A 22,222-nucleotide genomic window follows, 5' to 3' on the forward strand; every position below is an offset into this window, starting at 1 on the left:
AATCCCCTCTTTTGGATCTTTATTCTCAGGAAAGAGGCACGAAAACCACAAAGCATTACCACTGGAAGAGCTCTTTGAAGAGAAATAACATATTATGTTAATATGAGAATAGCCGTCTATGAGAACTGTAGGTCCTGTGTTCAAAATACAGTGCACTTCCTCCACACACACACACACACACGAGCGCGCGCGCGCGCACACACACACACACACACACACACACACACACACACACACACACACACACACACACACACACACAAATGTGTTTATATATGCACCAGTAAAAAGGTGACATTATTGTCACACTGCGCATGTCCAAAATCATCTGCACGTGCTTGACATTAATAGGCACTTTTTAAATTTCCGTCCAACGGACACCAGTCTACAAAGGGCAACTAATAGATAGATAGAACCATAGATAGTATATAAAGATAGAACCAAGCCTTTTCTAAAAAAAATAATCCATGCCTTATCCCGAAGCCAAGCGGAAGCGAGCCTGGTACTTCCTGTTGTGGGCTGATTGGGGCGTATTGACAGAGCTTTCTGCCAGCTGAGGGTTAGTGAAGTCAGGAACTCAACCGAATACCTGGCTCAAACTTTACAGCTTGCTGGTGCCTTACCGTGAGTATTAACACCCATATTTACATGACACAAAACGCTCCTTTACTTTGAAAAACATTGTACGGTTAGATAGATGCTTGTCACGGTAATTGTGAGTTCTACTGAATTGGACAACGTAACTATCCATGTAAATTAGCCATGTACTAGCTTAGCTGAGGCTAGAGTTATTTAGCATCTAGGGCTAGCGTCACTTCGTCCTAGCTTCAATCCGCTCCGTTAGTAAGGATGGTTCACGGGTTTGGACGATGTTTTAACGTACGTCAGTCGCAAATGCTAAGGCCAAATAGTATGTCAGCTAAGATTGCACAATGCTAATTTATCTGCTGCGGGGTTGGATTCATAGAGTATACGTTGCAGTACGTTCAACTTTGAATTTGAAACTACTCACATCTGTCTGACTAATGCACTTTTAAAAGTTCAAGTGGGTCATTGTGAACGAATGATGCTCTAAGATTATATTTTACATTTCACAGTGCGGGCGGGGCATAGCATGTTCTCCATAACAGGAAACCTTTTAAGAGGGGATAGTGGGTGTGGTGTTCATGAATGTGTGGTTTGAGTAAATACCATACAGGACGTGCCACTGCATGATTGACAGGTGAACAGTGCTGTTATTTGCTACTTTAACACTAAACCGGTACAAGCGGAACCTAGCATAACAGTTAACCACATCCAATTATGTTGGTTATTTATTTCTCTTATCATCCACTCCTGCTTTCTTCTTACTGACGCATGAATTACTCCATACTTATGTTTTCAGTTGAAAGTAAATTGCGATTTTGCTCAGGATTTCTCAGATGTAAACCGTGACCAGACTATTTAAAAAAAAAAACATTTATTTTTTGAGATAAAAAAGAGTGTCCTGTTGCTATTAAGGTCTAATGAATTAGTTTAGTCAGTTTAACTCAAACTATTATTTGAGGCAAACTGACTCGTATAACTTGTATAACTTACTTGTATAACCTGTATAACTTTCGCCTTGTGATCACTACCGCTATAATTCTTTTATTTCACTAACTCCATAGATAGTTGCAGAAAACAATTAGTATAGTGCATAGTGTGTAAGGTTTTCATCAAGGAGCGTTTTCAAGACAATAAACTTGCTGTTTTTCTGTGGTGTAAAATATTTGTTTTGGCATTCCCTGTTTACAGAAGATGTTTTTTGCCAAAAGGTTTATGAGCGGCATCATCGATGTCGTCAGGTAAGAACATGCACACGTCATCCGTCTAAGCCACGCAAAAAAAAAAAAAAAAAGTTTTGTCTCAACTTCCCTCTTCCATTTTTTGATCCTGTCTTTGTAGCAACATCGACCCAGCCATGTTCGTGCCTTCTGAACCAGTGAGTGACCATCATCAATATATTACCAGCTCTATCTGACCATCACTGTTGTGCTAACTCTGTGTTCTGACGTGTGCTGTGCCTCTGTCCAACAGCCTCCACCACGCAGGCCGGCTCAATACGCAGAGCATAATGAGAACGACGAGGAGAAACAGTTTCGCAGAGTCTTCCAACAACTGGCTGGAGATGTGGGTGCTATTTCTACTAGGGATGTCAATGACTCATTATTATTTTTAAGCATGTCGACTTGAATCGACGCATTGAATCGAAATAGCTTACTGTTGTGGTGCTGAAAAGAAATAAGTGCAAACTGCCCGCCGTAATGTTTAGACTTCAGTATTTGCATCAAAGCTATAATGATAATACAAGTTTTTTAATTATCTTTAAATAAGACTCCACCATCCATTTTGTCCCACCATACAGTTTGGTGTCTTTTTCTGGTTTGTGCTGACTATACCTATGTGATGTTAACACTGCTGGAATATGTGTCGTATAGGATATGGAAGTGAGCCCGACTGAGCTGATGAACATCCTAAACAAAATCATTGCAAAGCGTAAGCCATTTTGTTTGTCTGTGTCTTATTTACAGTCTTCTTACATATCCCTTGGTATATCTTGTCGTTCTTTGTGACCTTACCTTACTGAGATATGCAGGCTGCTGACTCTTATTCTTCTGTATTTCAGGTGGAGACCTGCAGACAGATGGGTTCAGCATTGAGTCTTGCCGGAGCATGGTGGCTGTCATGGACGTATCCTTTCTATCATCAGTGGGCTTTATGTTGTTGTGTGCTGCTGACGGTGAAATGACAAATACATCAACAGTTGGCTGTGAAGAGTTGGCTCACTGGGTGCACAGGCTATGGACAAACATTTGAACATTGAGGTTAATTACTTCCATGATTTGGCCATTGATGTTGCCAAGCCTGGAGCATTGGATTGTAAGGGTTATTGATAAGGTAAAGAACGGAGCAGATATCCAATTTCCTTAGGCACATCGCTCCATAAGTAAGAGGCCACAATGCCCCAAAACAGGTTAAACTGTCAACAAAAATATTGGGGCTTCATAGCTCTGTAATGTAAGTTGGAAGTAAGCTTCCTATTTTGTAATCAAAATCCATTGTTTATTTACCCAGAAGACAGCTTACTGGTAGTTAAATGGGAGATCAACTGTATTATCCTTGTCATTTGTAGTGTAATCCCTGACTCCGTGGTGAGCAAGCAAGTCAGACATTAAGTTGATAATTGAACCCTACTGTGAATTGTATATGCTAGAAGAATGAGGAAGTAATGCAACTGTTTGTCTAAGATGGAGTCGATGCGGTGAGCTTGGTGTCTGTTTACCTTAATTCTGTTCCAGAGCGACAGCACCGGAAAACTGGGCTTTCATGAATTCAAACACCTCTGGAACAATATAAAGAAATGGCAGGCAAGTACAACTGGTCTACTTTATTTGCCCTACACATCTGTTTCTGTGCTACACAGCTTCATTCCTGTGGCCGGTGTTAATCATCTCCAGTTAAAGGCAACACAAAAGAAACTAACTTCAAGTACTTTCGGTGGCAGTTGCTTATTGATGTTCCAAAGGACTTTGATTTGAATAGACAGTATTAAAAACTTGTCCATATTTTGATTGGCTGCCAGGTTTTTTACACACACATAAAATCTGTATACTGTGTTTACTAAAGGGCACACATTATTCAATTGGGAAACTGTCAAACACACAATTACATTTCCTGTCAAATGAATGTGACGACTTGTAAGTGATGTGACGCATACATTTAGCTCTTGTGGAATCGAGCCTACCAGCCTAACATTGTACAATACGTAAAATATTACTTTGTATTTGCATTTATTTTCAAAATAATTCTCTAAAGGAATTTCTCAAAGTTAACACAACCATATTGGAATCTACAGTATGTGGGTTGTTGGAAACTAACCTTTTTTTCTTGTAAAACGTCTTACCAGGAAGGTTTCATATGGTACACATTCTATAACAACGTTTCTTGTGATTGATTAGGGAGTGTACAAAGACTATGATGCGGATGGCTCCGGTGTCATTGGTGCAGATGAGTTGCCCAAAGCTTTCACAGCTGCTGGTGAGCTTTCCTTTAAATGACACTGTATTTTTGTGGGAATGTTTGCGGAACTAAAAGGGTGCAGGCAAAAGAGAACTTTAGTGACTCAAGTACTAAGAAGTCACAGCTAAAGTGATGTGAACAAAAACTTGCATGTAATAGCTTGATCATCAGTCATGTGGGTTTGCATGTTTTAAGCATAGCGGGTATCTGATTTGAATAGTTGTTTAAGCGAGAAGTTAACATGTAAATGTGATCATTTGATTGCGCCTTTTCTGATAGGTTTGGCCTAGCTTCTGCTGGGATAATTATATAATCTTGTCTTAGTTGAATAAAAAGCTCTATCAATATTTCAGAAATGTTTTATAGGTGAGTGCAACCAATCAAATACAGGTCCAATGTTTCTGGTCCCTATAAAAGGCTTTATGTCTGAGCGGCTGTGTAGAAGCTTAATGATTTGAATATCATACCAGTTGTTTGAATGTTTCTGTGTTAGGCAGTGTTGCCATGTGTTAGCGTGGCCTTTGTGTAAATGCTGTTTTAACAGTAATATACTGTGGTGTTCATCTCTTCCTCAGGCTTCCCCCTCAATGACCAGCTGTTCTCGATGATCATCCGCAGATACAGCGATGAAAATGGAAACATGGATTTTGACAACTACATTGGCTGTCTCGTGAGGTTGGATGCCATGTGCCGTAAGTTTAAAGGACCAGTCCTAAAAATATAACTTGATTTTATTTATTGGTTTAGCAGCTTTATCGGTGTAATAACAATGATTGACACATAAAATGTAGGTGTTGTAGGCTTTAACATATGTTCTGAATTCAGGTGCCTTCAAAACCCTGGACAAAGACAGCAACGGGACTATCAAAGTCAATGTTCAGGAGGTAACATGGTCTTAACTATTTTAAATTTCAGCTGGGTTTGACTGGAAAGGATTTTGTCTGTTTACATAAATTCCTCTTCTCTGCTCTTGTGTCTTTTCAGTGGCTTCAGTTGACCATGTACTCTTGAGTCCGGAGGATGTCTCCTGCTTGTTTTAAGGAACCACTTTAGTTTTTATACACAGTACAAAAAAATATATATCCCCCACCATCTTTAAAATGTCACATTAATTTAGCTAATCCCTTATGTGTGCAGGTTTTTTTTAATGTTAATGCAATGCGAGTGATAATGGCTTGTTCACTGTTCCATAATACTTGCAAGGCAGAATTAATTATATTAACAACCCAAGAAACCACAAACGTATGGTACCCATAGCTGAGGATCCAAATTGAATGCCACCGATTACTGTGGAGAAGTTTGTGAGTTGACATGATTTAGGTGCATACAGATATGTTTACTTGGTCTCATTTGGTCCGCTTGTTTGGCATTTGCTTTTAATCTGCTTCATATCCTTGTGTCACATTGGTCATAAGAGGAGGCAGGCCAACATCAAGATGCTTTACACTGTGATATTTGTGAAAAACCTAATGTGAATGCAGGAAGCTCCCATTCCTAGGTGGTGGGTTATGGTTTTAAAAAGATTATGTTAGAGGGTTCTAAGGAGATCTTGGTTTAGTTTGTGTATTTGAGTGTTCCCAACCTAAAAGGTTTATATTTACCATGGCCCTGAAGTGCTACACAACTGCAAATTGGACAACCACGACAACAAAAAGTTGCAAAATAAATAAATAAATAAATCACAAAACACACAAACAAATAGGAAAATAACAACAAATCACCAAATGTGTTGTTTTTTCCTATTTGCCGTTGTGATTTGCACTTCAGGCTCACCGTATTTTTTGGACAGTGTGAAAGAAATAAAGGTCAACAATTTTTGCAACCTTAGCCTCAGTCTAACTTAGAACTAGGACAGCCTTCTTTACTCATCACTGTAGCCAGGTTGGTCAAAGTTGCATCCACCTATATTGCCTAATTGTATCCTACAACGAACTGTGTGGGCGTGTATGGACCGCTCAACACATCTCTGCCTATATGGACCGCTCAACTCTGCCTATCAGCTGTTAGGGAGGTCAATTGTTGTCATACCTGGGCACTACAAGGTCTAAGCAATGCATACAATACTAATATGCCAAACTGTATGTAACCTAGATATCCTTGTAATGGCAATATACAGTCACATCCAAAGAGATTTTTTTTTGTGTTTTTGGGCTGACCGAATATTTTGCCGTTTAATGCATGTAAAGCAACTTGGCCATAGCATTCTCTATATCTCAGCTAACTGATCACTCAGTACTGTGTACTTGAATGCCTGCACCATATAATGTCTGCACAATGTGTTAATTGATAATATATAATATGTGTGTGCCACTAATGCATGCAGCCAATAGATGCCATTGTGTAGGGTTTTCAACCATGTAGGTATTGCCACAGTAATGCACCTTTTACTGATAATGCTTTGTGAAATACCTGTCCCGTATTTGGAATTAAAGGCTATGTTGAATATGTAAGTCTTATTTTTTATGCACAGCTAAGAGATGCTTCTGATTACGTTACATTACATTGGTTATTGGACTCTTCTTTAGGCTGAATTGGGATCTGCTTCTGAACCAGAATGGCTAAAAAGCTATTCGAAATGGCTAGTGTGTGTGTGTGCGCGTGTGTGTGTGTTAAATACGATTGTGATCGTGTATAGACCATGGTCTATATCAGCGGTTTTCAAACTGTGGGGGGGCGCGGATGAATCTGTAAAAAAAAAAAATAATAATTTTTAGTTTTTCTTTTTTATACTAAGATCATGGCATAGCTGGACACAAGTTCTTCTGCTTCGTTCCCCTCACTGCATTTAAATGCATTCAGTAAATTACAGAGAAATAGGTCTCGTTAAAGAAAAAGAGCACCAAGCCCAACCCAGAGGACCCTGCATACATTTTGTTTATTTTAAATTAATATTTTTATGGAAAATCCATGTGTCCTTCTTCAATAGCTTCTAATTCATCAGACCCAGTGTCTCCAAATTATTTGTTCACACAAAATTCCTCATATTTAGCCTCTTAATTGTCCTCTCAAAGTGCACCAGATTCATGCATTTCACTTTAAAAAGGTGAAAAAAAATCTCCCGGGGGGGCATACCCCCGGACCCCCCCAAGAAGGGTCTGGTTCTCCACTGGCTACTATTCTCCTCCAGCAGGACATTGGAGGCACTAGCGAAAAAACACTGGGTGTGTGAATGACATTTAACTAGTCAATAATTTGGGCAAGTCTGTCTGCCTATCTTTCTCACTCCGATGCACACTCAGTCAGTAGTATCCATGCTTAAAGGAAGCAGGATTAAAACACTGGATTAAGATGTTAAAATGTATTAAATGTGTTTAAAAACGCACACATTTTTTTAGAATGTTTCAAAAACATGTTTAGATTTGTAAAATAATAATTTTTTTTTTTTTGGGGGGGGGGGGGGGGGCTCCGCTGAAATTTGTTCTCTGAGGGGGGGCTCACTCTCTCACACTTTGAAAACCCCTGGTCTATATGGTATATATACTGTAAGTGTTTGTGTTGGTCGTTGAGTCAAGTCAGCCTTCGACACCGGAACAAACTCGTCAGCCTTCAAAATAAAGGCACATTCATACAACGGGGAGATATAAGAAATAAAGCCAATTGATCGTGCTTATTGCTATGAATTACATGTGAAAATAATATTTGCAGTTCTTGTATTGTTGTTATGCTAATAATTTAAGCGGCAATTCTTTTGGCGACTGCTTTAGTAAGCTAACGAGCTAACTAGCGTTAACCGGACATGTTTAGTGTAGCGTTAGCTTTATACTGGCTAGCTTGACCATAGCTATCTTGACGTTAAGGAATTTTATCATTACGTTTCTGGACCTAATACTAACTTCTTTCACTTGGGGGTATGTTCACAATCTCATTATCTATTCTGGCCATTCATTTATAGCTCATGAAGGGACGTTACGCTAACTAGGGGCTGTATTAGCCATTTCTGACTGTAACGTAGCGTTAGCTAAATTTGTCTTCCTGCAGACACAGCTAACCCAGTGTGTATTGTTGTTTAACATTCGACTATGGTTAGCTAACTAAGTTTTATTTTATGAGAACCCGTCAAATGGCCGTTATTCGTTAAAAAAATCAAGACAATGTACGCACACTTGTCCTTTGACTGTCACTACGAGTTGGCTCGAGATACTGCTAGCTAACTAGGCTCTCGCGTGTGGAAAGCCACCATAGCATCGTCCATTGTTCATTCACTCTTTGCATTTACGCTAAAAATGAGTTTCCCTACTCAGCGATGTGAAATCACGCATTCGACTACGTTTCCGTTAAAACGTTGATAATCAATGTATTATTCATGAAGTAGATCAATTGACTAACGCCAGACCTGCAGATATTGCCATTGCCCAGCTGTGGAGCCTATTCGAGTGTAACGTTGTCACTGTATTGCTACTACTAAGTAGCCATTGACCACTACTTACCATAGCTTACAATAAATAATAAAGTCAGCTTTACAGTCCCTGATCTCAGTCTTAAATGTCAAGTAGTACACGGTTTAGTAAAAGATAGATTCGTCACACATGAGCAGATTTACCATGAGCATGCATTCTCTTTTAACTTTGTTGTTAATCAGACTTTTGACACAGCAGGCAGACAGCTGGAGAGGTGGAACAACAGCACAGTCTACAAAGCAGCTGGATACCTATTGACAGTGTGGAGGATGTCTTCCCCATTATACTACAGCCAAGACCATGTTCGCTTCAAGAAGAGGAAAGCTCGTTTTACTTTCCCCGAAGTGCACATACTGCTGGATGAAGTGAGGAAGCATCGTAGGGTTGTTGTGGGTATGTGTCCTCAATTATTTATAAGATAAGATAGGCGGCTATTCCGTTATTGGAGCCGAATGGAGGAAATGTAAATTGTTAAAGCAACAAAAGGGACAGTGCAACAGAGTAAAATGCATAATGAAATAATTGAAATGTTGAGTAAAATGCTAATCAAAGCAAGTAACAATGAATGTAAACTTAGATAAGTAAGCATGTGTACAAAGTCAGTTAACCAATGGACAGTCTGATATTTCACATGAGTTGAACAGTGATGTTGTAGATACTAGGCCTATCCATTGTACGTATAGATTTCTGAATGATTCAAGTCACATTCTAAATTAAGAAATTGTAATGTGGCCTAAACTAGGCTTAGCAGAGTAGACACAAATTCATACAGAAAGCAATCCCTGACATGTAAAGAAAGTGCCTAATGTAGCCTGATGTGGGTTCTTTTCCCCAAGGCAAATTCAATCGTGGTGTGGCAACGGACGTGAAGAAGCGCACATGGGCAGAGATTACTGCACGTGTCAATGACATTGGGGAGTGCCAACGCGAGGTCATCGAGGTCATCAAGAAATGGTCCGATCTAAAGTGCGACACCAAGCGGAAAGTGGCCGCCATGCTGACAGGGACGGTGCCACACAGAGGCCTCAACTCGCGCATGTCCAAAGACCTTAATCAGACAGAGAAAATAGTGCACCAGATTCTGGAGATGGACGAGGAAGACCAAAGCAACGCTGACTTTGGGCCGCTGGGAGATGATGACGATGTGCCGGAGGAGGAAGAGGAAATGGATGAGGATATGATTGGAATGCAGAGTTCTCCTAACGGCGGCTTTGAGTTGTCCTCCATGCCCCCATCAACATCTTACACCATGAGTGAGTGCTTAAAGGAATAGTTCATCAATCAATATTTATTTTATATTTTTAACCGCCATCGTCAGAACGTCAATGAACTTTGTGTCTTTATATCAAGTTATTTTTTAACAAATTCATGTCACCTTCTTCTCATTATATTGTATGCAACTACTGTGCTCACAATTTGCTCAAAAGATAGTTACAATCTTCAGTTTTAAAGGGGGAGTCAGCGATTCTGGAGAATGCTCATTGTCAAAATGATCAGCTACAGTACAGGGTTCGACATAACGTATAGCCCGATGGCCCGGGGCCAGTAAAATCATATGCAGGGAAAGTTGATTGGCCAGTCACTGTCCCGCCCGGGCCAGTGACTGGCCAATCACAGTTCAGTATCTTTTTGTAGACTACATCATGGTTCATTGAAATGCGCGTTGAGAGTCGTAATTAAAGCAGTGTTTATTTAAGACTCAATATAATAAACCTATTATAAAATATATTTTTTAATGAAAGGCCAGTGGACAACCGATGCGTGGGCGTTTTGACAGGCGGAGCAACAAGCGGGTGCACTCTCGCTCCGTTGGCAGAGCTGCCTACGCCTGCGAGTCGACAAATCAATCGACTTGCTTTGCCTCCTTTCTTTCTTCCCACAGCAGAGGTTGAGGTGCAGAAAATTATAACTGCGCTTTTCCTTTATCTGCCGACGTAATGTTACAGTATTTGCATGCAAGCCCCAATGGTAATACAAATGAGAGGCGTTATTTAAACGCTGTGAATGCGTCTCCGGTGATTGTGTCGGTTGTAGACAGAAACGAACGGAGGGACTCCGCTCACTGTACAGTTCCTATAGTCGCGCAGTTTGGCACTGTGTTTTCAGGCTCGAGACATTCAATCAGATCGCGGAAGTCTTTCCCATTGAAATCGCTAACGGGGAGAATATCCCCGGTTATTATTTTAGCCACAAACCACAGTTCATCTGCGCGGCGGCTCACTCGCTGGCTAGATCACACGGTGAAACGCTGCTGTGATCGGACGAAGGCATTGTGTGTTTCTAAGGTGATTTAACGTCATAGTCTTAGACGAGGGTTTAACTTATGCTGCATATTTTGCACTGCATTGTTTTTTATCAATAGTTTGAAAAATGGTCCCACACCGGACTCTTATGTGAAGCTGACACTTCATGGAGAAGTGACACTCCTGCAGCGCGCTCACGACCAGACGTGAACTCACATACACGGTGAAATCTCCCATTAAAAAAAACGGCATAACCCACTGATTTTCGGATTTCTATTCTATTTTTAAAGTCAACTTGAGCGCAATTGGAAAACCGGTCATTCGGTCGACACATTCACATCCCTAATGCATATAGAGAAAGTAATAAAAACAGCCTACCACACATGACTTCTGCAGGTGAACTATTCATTAAACTGCCCAAATTCAAGAATAAAAACTACTGGACTTTAAAATACTGGCCGACTCTTTCAACATACTTTCAGTTGTAGGCTTCTAATTCAATATGTTTGCCTGGTTTTATATTATGTGTATGAGCAATATCAACATTTCATATAATTAACTAAAAGAAAAATAACCAAATCTAAAGGGAATATCTATACTGTTACAGTATAGATATTCCCTTTAGATCTGGTTATCTTTCTTTATTTTTCTAATACAGGTATTATAATTATTGACACTAAATTATGAAGAAAAAAAAAGTGTGTGCAGGGCCAGTGAAAATATACAAGGGGCCAGTAAAACTCGGATCCACTGGCCCGGCGGGCCAGTAGGAAAAAAAAGTTATGTTGAACCCTGCAGTATGTGTCTGCATTGTGTGCGCTGAAAAGAAAATCTGTCGTTAATACACAGCCTTGGCTGTATAAACTAGTATGTAAACAAAGGGTATGAAAATAAAGGTGGCCCACCGTAGCTAGCAAGAGGAAGACCAAAGCACCGCTGACTTTGGCTTGCTGGGAGATGATGACAATGTTCCCTTCAGAGCACACACAGTATGATAATGGATCGCGAGGAGATTTTGTCAGGCGTTCTCCAGAATCGCTGACTCCACCTTTTAAGGGTGCACTATGTAACTTTGGGTGTTTCAGAGATCTAAACATTGTATAAGGTATATTGTCATAACTGAATAAACACATTTTCCACTTGGAAATTGGATCCCTGGAACACTGTTTGAGGTTAGAACATTTCCTGAAAAGTTACTGTTTCACTGTTGTTGTTTACAGCAGCATGGCCTACCGCTGGTTTCTAAACAGCTTTAAGTTATGATGATCTCTATAGGGAAATGCATGCCATTTTAATGCTTTTAATCTTTCAGGGGAGTCATCACAACCTGCATTTGACGTTCAGTATGAAGTACCTGCAACAGAAGGTGAGTTGTAAACGTTGGGGGTGCAAATTTAAGAAAGACCACGCAACATAATTTCAGTCATGAGAGAACCCTGATAATAATAAGCCTTGTTTTTTTTCTGTTTAACTCCAAGATGGCGAAGCTGCATATGGAGACTCAGACGATGACCTGCTTCCCTCTACTCGGTCGGAAAAAACAACAACAACAGCAACAGAGGTTCGCCAAGGCAACAACAACAACAACGGCATCCAGAAAGCAGGAGCGCCTCAGTCGTCTTCTGGACCTTCCCCTTCCACGTCGTCGTCGTCAGCCACTCTTCCGGGGCCGGGTCAGACCAGCAGAGACAGCATGCTGCACAGCGCGGCCCTGAGCCTCCAGGAGCAGCATGCCACCAACATGCTGCTGGAGACCTTGTCCCGCTCTCTGGAGCTCATGTCTGAGTCGGTGCAGCAGCTGGCCGAGACGCAGCAGGAGTTTGTACGCGAGTCGCTGCAGCTCCAGCGCGAGACGGTGCAGGTTCTCAGAGACTTCACGGGCGGGGCCATTGCACTTATGCATGACAAACTGAACGGAAAGCCTACCTTATAGCAGCCCCCTCCCCAAGTGTCAAGACAAAGAGATGTTGTTAAAAGTTGTATCACTGACTACATACATACATGGGCCTTTCAGGTGCCGGAACCCTTTAAAAAGTTCCCCTCGGACTCCACTCGCTGGTTACTGTACTTTTTGATAGCACTTGACAGATTTTCTCTGATTATGTTTTAAAACTGTACCCTCGTAGAATCATTGTTTTGATGGAATTGCTATATGTGAGGTTACATGAAAGTGGGTTGGGAAAATAACCAATTATGTTAATGATAAAAAAGAGAGCGTGTTTGTTTTTATTTACTCTTTTTTTTGCTACTGAAAGTAAGTCTCCTACCACTTGCGTCGAAAAGCAGTTATTTTTTATTTACAAACACCACATTTAAAGCCTTGACATTCTTTTACTGTTGAGATGCAAAAAAAGTCTTTGATTCCCGTCAAATCCATTTGTGTCCTTGTATAGGTTGTAGTTGCATCAGTGTCTGGAAGTTATCACATGTACTGTAATGGTGAGTGGATTTCCGCACCTGACCATTATATGGTCTATATGTCTGAAAGGTAAGTTAGATAGTTTGAAAAATACCTGTAACTGAATAATGTGTGCTTGTCAGGTTTTGTTTTTTTACATGCAAACACACAACACTTGAATATGAAAATTTAAATAATTTTATGGATCATGAAATAAACCCCTCATGAATTTAAACAGAGCAGAAATAACTTTCTCTCTAAGACACTCAAAATGTGTATTTCCATCAGCATTTGGGGGCTGTCCTTTAGGCTTAAAGTCTATATCTGTGAACTGATCTTACTTCACCTATGATGGTACGTTTCAAATAATCCTATGTTTGTAAATATAAGTTGCTCAACTGAATGTTGATTGAGAAACCTTAAAACAGCAGTACAAATACAACACTTCTGATCCTTATTTAATATAGGAGGTTCTCAGATAAGCCTATACTTTAAGAGCCAAATCCACAAAAGGATTGAACTGCTTTTGTTTCACCGCTAAACCTGTGCAAATGAGAGAAAAAGGTAGTGTGACACAGCATGCGCAAAGGTTGAAATGCACACAAAGTGTACTGCCAAGCAGACAGGGCCCTGGGTGCGCCTGTCACATATGCATGTATGTAAATTAGGAAATATTCAAATCCCCCTTCCTTTGCAAAAAAGCCTCATTTAAAATACCATCTAATTAACAAAGACCAGCGCTAATTGCCACAGACATATATCGTTCTGCTATTTACCATATTTTATAGACATATGTACAAATGAACAATGTCTGTCTGTCTCAGTTCAATTTCAGTTTAACAAACTTTCTTTATTGTCATGAATGTAACAAAACAATATTACCTGAGTATCAAATTAAATAACAATAGATAAATACAATCACCCTCTCCCTTCCTCTCTACAAAGCTTAGGCCTATGTGCTTGATAGTGAATTGATATTGAGTGATATGTGGAAAATCATTACGAGGAAACACTTGGAAAATATCTGTTTACTTAATTAAATTAAAAATTTAGTTCAGCTGCCACACTTTGGGGGCGTTTTAGCGCTGGCATATTTTAATTGTGACATTGCTTTTCAAAGATTAGGTGCTAAAACAGGGCAGATTATGAGTGCTAGGCCTATTTCCCACAAATGAATGTCCAAAATCAAAAACTGATTGACTAAGCCTCTCTTCAAATTAAATATTTTGAATCCGTGTTTAAAGATCAACACAATGATGGATGAAGAGGCTTGGGTCTCAGTGCCGGAGACAAAATAGGAACGTCAGAAAGCATTGAGAGACCGACTCATTGTTGGTTTAGCTGTTTTTATGGAATGTTTGGGCAATAAAGAAAAATATAGGACCAGTTTCTACTTTTAAGTATGATATTTGGCGAGGACAACTTTTCAGTATCTTTGATCGCCCTTAATTTAAACACATCTTGACGCTTGTCGGACGGGGACACGGGTTTGACAGGCGTTGATGTCCAACCAGTTTTGCAGGTTCATGGAAATGACAGTAGGGGGCTCTGCTGCACAGGGCTCCAGAGGCCACACTGTGCCGGCGGAGAGCTCATACACCAGATAAATGAAGCCATGTCCTGAGTGTCTACAGCAGTGGTGTCAAACATACGGCCCGCGGGCCGGATGCGGCCCGCGAGATGATTTAATCCGGCCCGCGACTTGTAGAGCACACATTTATGAGCATTTCAAAAAAAAAAGTAAGTCTCTAGCCCATTCCTGTGAGGAGATATGAATTTTTAAAGAAATAACCAAAATGCTCACTCCAGCCGCTAGGGGGCAGCCTAAATTAAAAAAAAGCACATTTTAGCAACGTGGGAAATGGTAAATGGCAATCTTGCTTCACCGCTATTAATGTTTCCTCCAGTGCTTTATGGCAAAGTAAAAACCAAAAAAATAAAAAATAAATAAAACAATTTTTATTTTTAGTGCTGAACAATTAATGTACTAGCAAGCGCGATGTGTCCGCGGCTCTGCACGAGCGAAACGAGCAGGAGCATGCTAGTGTAGGCCTACAAGATTTATTTCCTAATTTTCCATGCTGCTTTATTTTTATGTTTTAAATTGGGAAAAACGAATTCCAAAACAACCAATAACCTCTGTATTTAAAAATAAATCAAAACAGTAGAAGTTGCACTTTTATTAAATTTTATTTTGTACTGTCTGCATGTTTGCACAAAATGTGTCCCTGTACATATAGTAAACAAAATTGGACAACTGTAACGTCAGTGCCTGTTGTATTTGTGTATTCAAATAAACAGTTGTTTATTTCATTAGTGCGTATTGGCATCTTTGAGCAAAATACCCCCCAATTTTTTGCTGCGGCGCTGCGCGCCGCACCTCCTATTCCCATGGCCAGCAGCAACCTTTACTAAGACATTTCCTGGGGGGTACAGAGATCCCTTGTGATCCGTGATAATGTAGGTTACAAATGTAGACTGAGTGATAAAGCATATTACTGAAAAACAAAGCTAGAGATTTGGAGTTGATGTACGTTATTTTGCCATTATTGTACTGGTCCGGCCCACTTGAGATCAGAGAGGCTGTATGTGGCCCTCGAACCAAAATGAGTTTGACACCCCTGGTCTACAGGGTATTGTGCATTAATGCATATGCCAAAAGGTTTTAAAGGTGACACGATCACTAATTCTTGTAGCACATTTTAACACATTTTTTTAGTTCCTGTGAATCAAATGGAACTATAAAAATGAAGTGGCATGAATCAGCATTTATCATGCTTGAACTTCTTATAAGAGTTCAGGACATGCCTTTAGCAGGCATCATTTTTAACCGAACAGGTCTCGTAAAAAAAGCCAGACCTGTACAATGGGATGTCAGAGGGAGCTCTCGTTTCTTCTGCGCAGACATTTCGGCGTGTGTCGCTTGTTACTGTCCCAGCAATGTTATTTTAATTTTTTATTTGTGTATGATCATGTCTACCGAAATGTATGTCCATGTGCCTTGTGTGTTATATGGTCCGACAGTTCAGCTTGTGTGTGTAATGTTTATGCGTGTGCTTGTGTTGATCTTGACAAACTGTTATTGTTTTTTTTTGTTTTTTAGCACCAGTAGGCCTACTATCAACTTTGTAAATATTACTGTGATGTCCTTTACTGTGACATCACAGTAATATTTACAAAGTACGTTTTTTTTAACCCTATATTTCTGTTTCTGTGATGTCACGAGAAAGAGAAATATAGGGTTAAAAAAACACTCTTTCTGCCTTTTCTCAGGCTAGGATGAACCGATTTTAATTTTCTTTGCACATTTATAGCCTACTACATAGGATCTCAGAATTCAATACACCTTCATATTCAAACCGGTGAAGTAGGCCTTTAAGTTATAAATTAAACATAGCTACAGTTTGGGCTAAATCTGTATGTTTTATTGATAGCTTTATCTTTTTAGGGTGACCTCTGACCACCAGCAGTTCTTCTGGCACATTAAAAAAATTAAAAAAAGCTCAATAAACCGAAAATAAAATAAAATAAAATAAATACATAAAAGATGTTTAGAAGATGAGAAGGCAAAAATCTGAGCCGAACTGAGCAAGAGCGTGATCTCTCCAATTAGTGACGGGAATTATGAACATATTGGTAACTCCCGAAAGCAGACCTTGTACCCTCTGCCTAACACAACAGTGACAGCTCACCAGCTAAAACACTTATATCACTGTAAATGGGTCATGTCATGAAGTTGCATTTGTTGATTGATTGATTGATTTTATTCGACCACTTCATATATAAAAACAAGAACAGCACTCTGTTACATTAAAATACATAAAAAGCCAGGGATAAAAACACAAAAAGCCCGAGGGCTTATTTCCATTGTGGTCCCTATTCACAAAACATACACACACACAACAATGACCACCACTAAGACAAGCCTAATTACCAACTTGAGTGCTCCCGGTAACCTGTTCCAAAGTGTAGCTTCAGCATAAAAAAAGGAATCCTTTCCCATGTTAGTCTTAACTCTGGGGGGTACAAAATCAGTAGAGCTACCCCTGGAATGCCTGTGAACTTCACTTACTCGATTAAAATAGTTTCTAAAATATTTGGGAATATCCCTTACAATCCTATGTACCATACACAGTTACAGTATCTCACAAAAGTGAGTACACCCCTCACATTTCTTCAAATATTTCTTTATATCTTTCCATGGGACAACACTGAAGAAATGACACTTTGATATAATGTAAAGTAGTCAGTGTACAGCTTGTATAGCAGTGTAAATTTACTGTCGCCTCAAAATAACTCGACACACAGCCATTAATGTCTAAACTGAAGGCAACAAAAGTGAGTACACCCCTGAGTTAAAATGTCCAAATTGGGCCCAAAGTGTCAATATTTTGTGTGGCCACCATTATTTTCCAGCACTACCTTAACCCTCATGGGCATGGAGTTCACCAGAGCTTCACAGGTTGCCACTGGAATCCTCTTCCACTCATTCATGACAACATCATGGAGTTGGTCGATATTAGAGACCTTGCGCTCCTCCATCTCCTGTTTTCAGAAGCCCCAAAGATGCTCAATAGGGTTTATGGCTGGAGACATGCTTGGCCAGTCCATAACCTTTACCCTGAGCTTCTTTAGCAAGGCATTGGTCGTCTTGGAGGTGTGTTTAGGGTCATTATCATGTTGCAATACTGCCCTGCGGCCCAGTTTAAGAAGGTTGAGTGCACGTTTTCAGCGTCATACCAAGAGGTTGGCTTTGGAAAATAGACATATGAATACTGCCAGCATTGCTGCAGGTCTTGAAGGGGTTGGGGGTCAACCTGTCAATGCTCAGACCATACGCCGCACTCTGCATCATACTGGTCTGCATGGCTGTCGTCCCAGAAGGAAGCCTTTTCTAAAGATGATGCAAAAGAAAGCCCACAAACAGTTTGCTGAAGACAAGCAGACTACGGACATGGATCACTGCAACCATGTCCTGTGGTCTGATGAGACCAAGATAAACTTATTTGGTTCAGATGGTGTCAAGTGTGTGTGGTGGTAACCAGGTGAGGAGTACAAAGACAAGTGTGTCTTGCCTATAGTCAAGCATGGTGGTTGGAGTGTCATGGTCTGGGGCTGCATGAGTGCTGCCAGCAGTGGGGAACTACAGTTCATTGAATGCTAACATGTACTGTGACATACTGAAGCAGAACATGATCCCCTCCCTTCATAAACTGGGCCGCAGGGCAGTACTGCAACATGATAATGACCCCAAACACACCTCCAAGACGACCACTGCCTTGCTAAAGAAGCTCAGGGTAAAGGTTATGGACTGGCCAAGCATGTCCCCAGACCTAAACCCTATTGAGCATTTTTGGGGCTTCTTAAAACAGGAGATGGAGGAGCGCAAGGTCTCCAGTATCCACCAGCTCCATGATGTTGTCATGAATGAGTGGAAGAGGATTCCAGTGGCAACCTGTGAAGCTCTGGTGAACTCCATGCCCATGAGGGTTAAGGTAGTGCTGGAAAATAATGGTGGCCACACAAAATATTGACACTTTGGGCCCAATTTGGACATTTTAACTCAGGGGTGTACTCACTTTTGTAACCGGCAGTTTAGACATTAATGGCTGTGTGTCGAGTTATTTTGAGGGGACAGTAAATTTACACTGTTATATAAGCTGTACACACGCTACTTTACATTGTATCAAAGTGTCATTTATTCAGTGTTGTCCCATGAAAAGATATAATGAAATATTTGAAGAAATGTGAGGGGTGTACTCACTTTTGTGAGATACTGTATATCTGAGATACACGATCGTATACTTTCAACCAACCCAATATCTCAAAGTGGGAAGATTCAAGATGAGTTCTCATGGGGAGGTCAAAAATAAGCCTAACCAACTTATTTTGCGAGGTCTGAAGCCTATGTTTCAAATGCACCATGAGCCGCACGCATAATCATAGTAAGGCTGAATTAAAGCTCCTGCTAAAATTAACATTGTTCTTTGATCCAGAAACGTTGAAATTCTGGCCAAAAAACAGATTCTATGATTTATTTTGGTGATTGCCTTTTGAGCCTGACCTACACCAGATAAGTTACAATCTAAAACACAGCCAAGGTAACTGACTGATTCCTTGGATGTAATTTCAGAATCTCCAGCTAAAACCTTAAAATCCGAGGCTTTTTTCAGTTAAATTTTTGATCCAAACAATATGGACTCAGTTTTCCCCTTGTGAAGTGATAACTTGTTGTCAGACATCCACCTGCTAACAGTTACAAGTTCTGCAGAAAGTGTTCTTTCAATATAATGTTTATCTTTGTGAGAAACTACCAGCGCAGAGTCATCTGCATATAAAAAAAGATTACAAGAACAAACAGACTTTAGGTCATTTATATATAAAAGAAAGAAAAGTGGCCCCAAAACACTCCCTTGAGGAACCCCACAGACCATGCTTAGTGGTTGAGGCATTGTACCCCCAATGTCCACCACCTGGGCTCCTATCTATTCTCCAGATAGGAGCCCACCCATTTCAGTGCTAAGTCACTAAAACCCATGGCTTTCAATTTATACAATAAAACGCAATGGTCAACCGTATCAAAGGCCTTCTGTAGGTCTAATATGACCATGCCACAGAAGTGACCATTATCCACCTCTTTTTTAATGAAATCAGTTAGAAGCAGTAAACATGAATCCGTAGAATGAGATTTACGGAAGCCAGATTGGAACTCATAAAGTATATTTTGTGAAGATACGTATTTGTCAATTTGTTCAAAAATGATCTTTTCGATGATTTTTGACAGCCTACTCAAAATAGAGACAAGTCTATAGTTGCCAGGGTCCAGTTTACTCCCTTTCTTATAAAGCGGAATCACTCTGGCAATCTTGAGATAATTGGGAAAATGCCCTTGTTCTATAGAACTGTTTACAATATGAGTGATGCATGGGGTAATGATCTCTGCAGCATCCCTTAGGAACCTTGATGGAATAGAGTCTAATCCTGTTATAGAACACTATAAACTTAACATGTTGCCTTTGCCTTGACTTGATTCACAATAACAAGGCAGGTAAAACTTGTTGAATCTGTATGTTGGCATATTAGATACTTGCTGTATATTAGATACTGACTGGATATACCACTGGATGCTACATCAGTGAAAAATCATTCAACATATTACAAGCACATTTCTCACTGTACGTTTACTTTAGGATGCATTAGAAACGGTTGGTGAGGTTCAGAAGGGCATTGGTTCAATTTAGCACCACATTGCAGTTGATGCTTAGTTCTATTGTTTGGCCGGGTCGTGTGCCCTATCAGCTGTTCAAGTCAAGACCATTATTTCTTTGTTTGCTTTCATTGTACTCCCTGCTCTGTGGCATGCTGATTGGATTGGCCAGACACAACTTTGTAATCCTTAGTTTTAACTGCACAATGCCCCTAGTTCAGATAGGTTCATGTAGTACACCTTTCTTAGCAGCGTTGCTTTGAACCCTGCAGAGGCAGAATCACATTATCACAGCCACTATACCCTCATTAGTTTCTCTGTAGTTCCATCCTTTCATCTTTTTATATTGAAGTGCTTGATTATCTCTACAGCAATGTAACTACTCAGTTAGACTCATAGCAGGTATACCAGATATCTTACAAAGGTCCAATTCAGTTCAGTAGACATTTAACAACGACTTGCAGTATTTCAAAAGCTTGTGATTTGACTACTGGTAAAAATGATAAATAAGTGTATTCGACACTGAAGGTGTACAAGTAAGTACAATAGATTCAAATACGCCAAACTTAAAAGTGCCACGTGAAAGTAGCCTACATGCAATAGGAAAGTGCAAAACATTCAACATTGGAGTCATAGTCAAGGATGTTAGGATTCTAGGATGGAGTTTGCTGCTCCACGGAGCTCCTCCATTCTTAAGGAAAAAACTGACCGAGTGGAAAATACTAATGCACACACACACGCACACACACACGCACACACACACGCACACACACACACACACACACACACACACACACACACACACACACACACACACACACACACACACACACACACACACACACACACACACACACACACACACACACACACACGAGGCAAGAGCTTGAGTTAAGTCAAATTGCATTGTCTCCTGCAGGCCCCTTCTGCCTGGGTTGACTAAACAGCTGCCAGGGCCGGGCCAGGCGTGCCGCAGCAGGGAGGGGAGGAGGGCGGGATGCAGCGGGAGTTCAACAGAATGCTGGGGGCCTCCTCCATTGCAGGAACGCAGGGGGCAGCATTAGTGTCTGGCTATGGGGGGCTCGGCTTGGTGAATAATAGGCAGCTGTATTCACATTGTGAGCTGGTCTTTTTTACCTTCAGTTCTTTACGGAGCCCTTAAACCTGAGACTTAAGCCTCTCTGAAAAGGGTATTATTCACTTCAGTACCTATAAAAAACGTATATATCCCCTCTCCTCCTTTTAGAATTAAATAATGCTTCTTCTATCTTTCTTAAAAAGTGAATTATTTCACTGACTGATTCATTTCATTTGTTGAATTCCTCCAAAGGCGGCATTTCTATGTACAATTCCACATGGGATGTTGCATTTGTGCAGTTGAATATAATGCTACATCAGCAAAATATATGTTAAGGATCGTAGATGTACTTCATAATAAAAAAGCAAAAACAGTCATTGTATGTCCATACAATCTTTTCTCTCTCTCTCCAAACGTTATCCTAAAGATTTTTTTTTTAACGTTTCTGTAAAGTTCGTTGACATCTGGCAAAAAAAAGAAACAGCTTAAGAGAGGGGCACAATGAAACGAAAAAAAATCTATCCATCGATCGGTCAGCTCTGCAAGTCTATATGTAAGTCTCCTCCCCCTTTCTATTGCCCCAGTTGACCCCTGTGCCCTTTCCTCTTTTCTTCAGTTTTCACCCCCACCTGTTCTCATTCTCTGGTTCCTCCCCACTCCCTCTTTCATCTCCCATCTGCCACTAACAGAGTCTGAGGGGCCGGAGAGGAAAGGTAGTGGATTGAAGAGATCTGTGGCCTCGGCTATAGGACGGGATTAAATTATTATCGTTCCTCCTTCTGTGCCGCGACAAAAGCGCAATTATACATCTGCTGCTAAGCCAAACAGTTGTGTCTTATTTACCTCGTCATCATGTCT

The 22,222-nt window shown here is 40.4% G+C and overlaps 2 protein-coding genes across 5 annotated transcripts; both read left to right on the plus strand.

The window, feature by feature from the left end:
• Nucleotides 1-515: 515 nt before the first annotated feature.
• capns1a (calpain, small subunit 1 a) lies at nt 516-6,486 on the plus strand. 3 transcript variants are annotated; one of them, XM_080041720.1, is made up of 11 exons: nt 516-624; nt 1,777-1,826; nt 1,927-1,963; nt 2,059-2,151; nt 2,460-2,517; nt 2,648-2,712; nt 3,321-3,393; nt 3,985-4,059; nt 4,617-4,733; nt 4,867-4,925; nt 5,026-6,486. In XM_080041720.1, the coding sequence occupies exons 2-11, from the start codon at nt 1,780-1,782 to the stop codon at nt 5,050-5,052; spliced, it is 651 nt and encodes a 216-aa protein (XP_079897846.1). In that variant the 5' UTR covers nt 516-624; nt 1,777-1,779; the 3' UTR covers nt 5,053-6,486. The 3 variants fall into 3 exon arrangements, with proteins under 3 accessions (XP_079897846.1, XP_079897847.1, XP_079897848.1); XM_080041721.1 differs by having other exon boundaries at nt 539-628; nt 1,780-1,826; XM_080041722.1 differs by having other exon boundaries at nt 555-624; nt 1,797-1,826.
• A 1,311-nt stretch (nt 6,487-7,797) lies between these two features.
• On the plus strand, nt 7,798-13,295 carry LOC307260373 (uncharacterized protein). Of its 2 annotated transcripts, none has more exons than XM_080040596.1 (5): nt 7,798-7,889; nt 8,637-8,831; nt 9,275-9,691; nt 11,994-12,047; nt 12,160-13,295. In XM_080040596.1, exons 2-5 carry the CDS (start codon nt 8,708-8,710, stop codon nt 12,612-12,614), a joined length of 1,050 nt encoding a protein of 349 aa, XP_079896722.1. In that variant the 5' UTR covers nt 7,798-7,889; nt 8,637-8,707; the 3' UTR covers nt 12,615-13,295. The 2 variants fall into 2 exon arrangements, with proteins under 2 accessions (XP_079896722.1, XP_079896721.1); XM_080040595.1 differs by having other exon boundaries at nt 7,820-7,889; nt 8,634-8,831.
• The last annotated feature ends 8,927 nt before the right edge of the window (nt 13,296-22,222 follow it).

Source organism: Ammodytes marinus, assembly GCF_949987685.1.
Source record: "Ammodytes marinus genome assembly, chromosome: 14".
In the NCBI taxonomy this organism is placed as follows: Eukaryota; Metazoa; Chordata; class Actinopteri; order Uranoscopiformes; family Ammodytidae; genus Ammodytes; species Ammodytes marinus.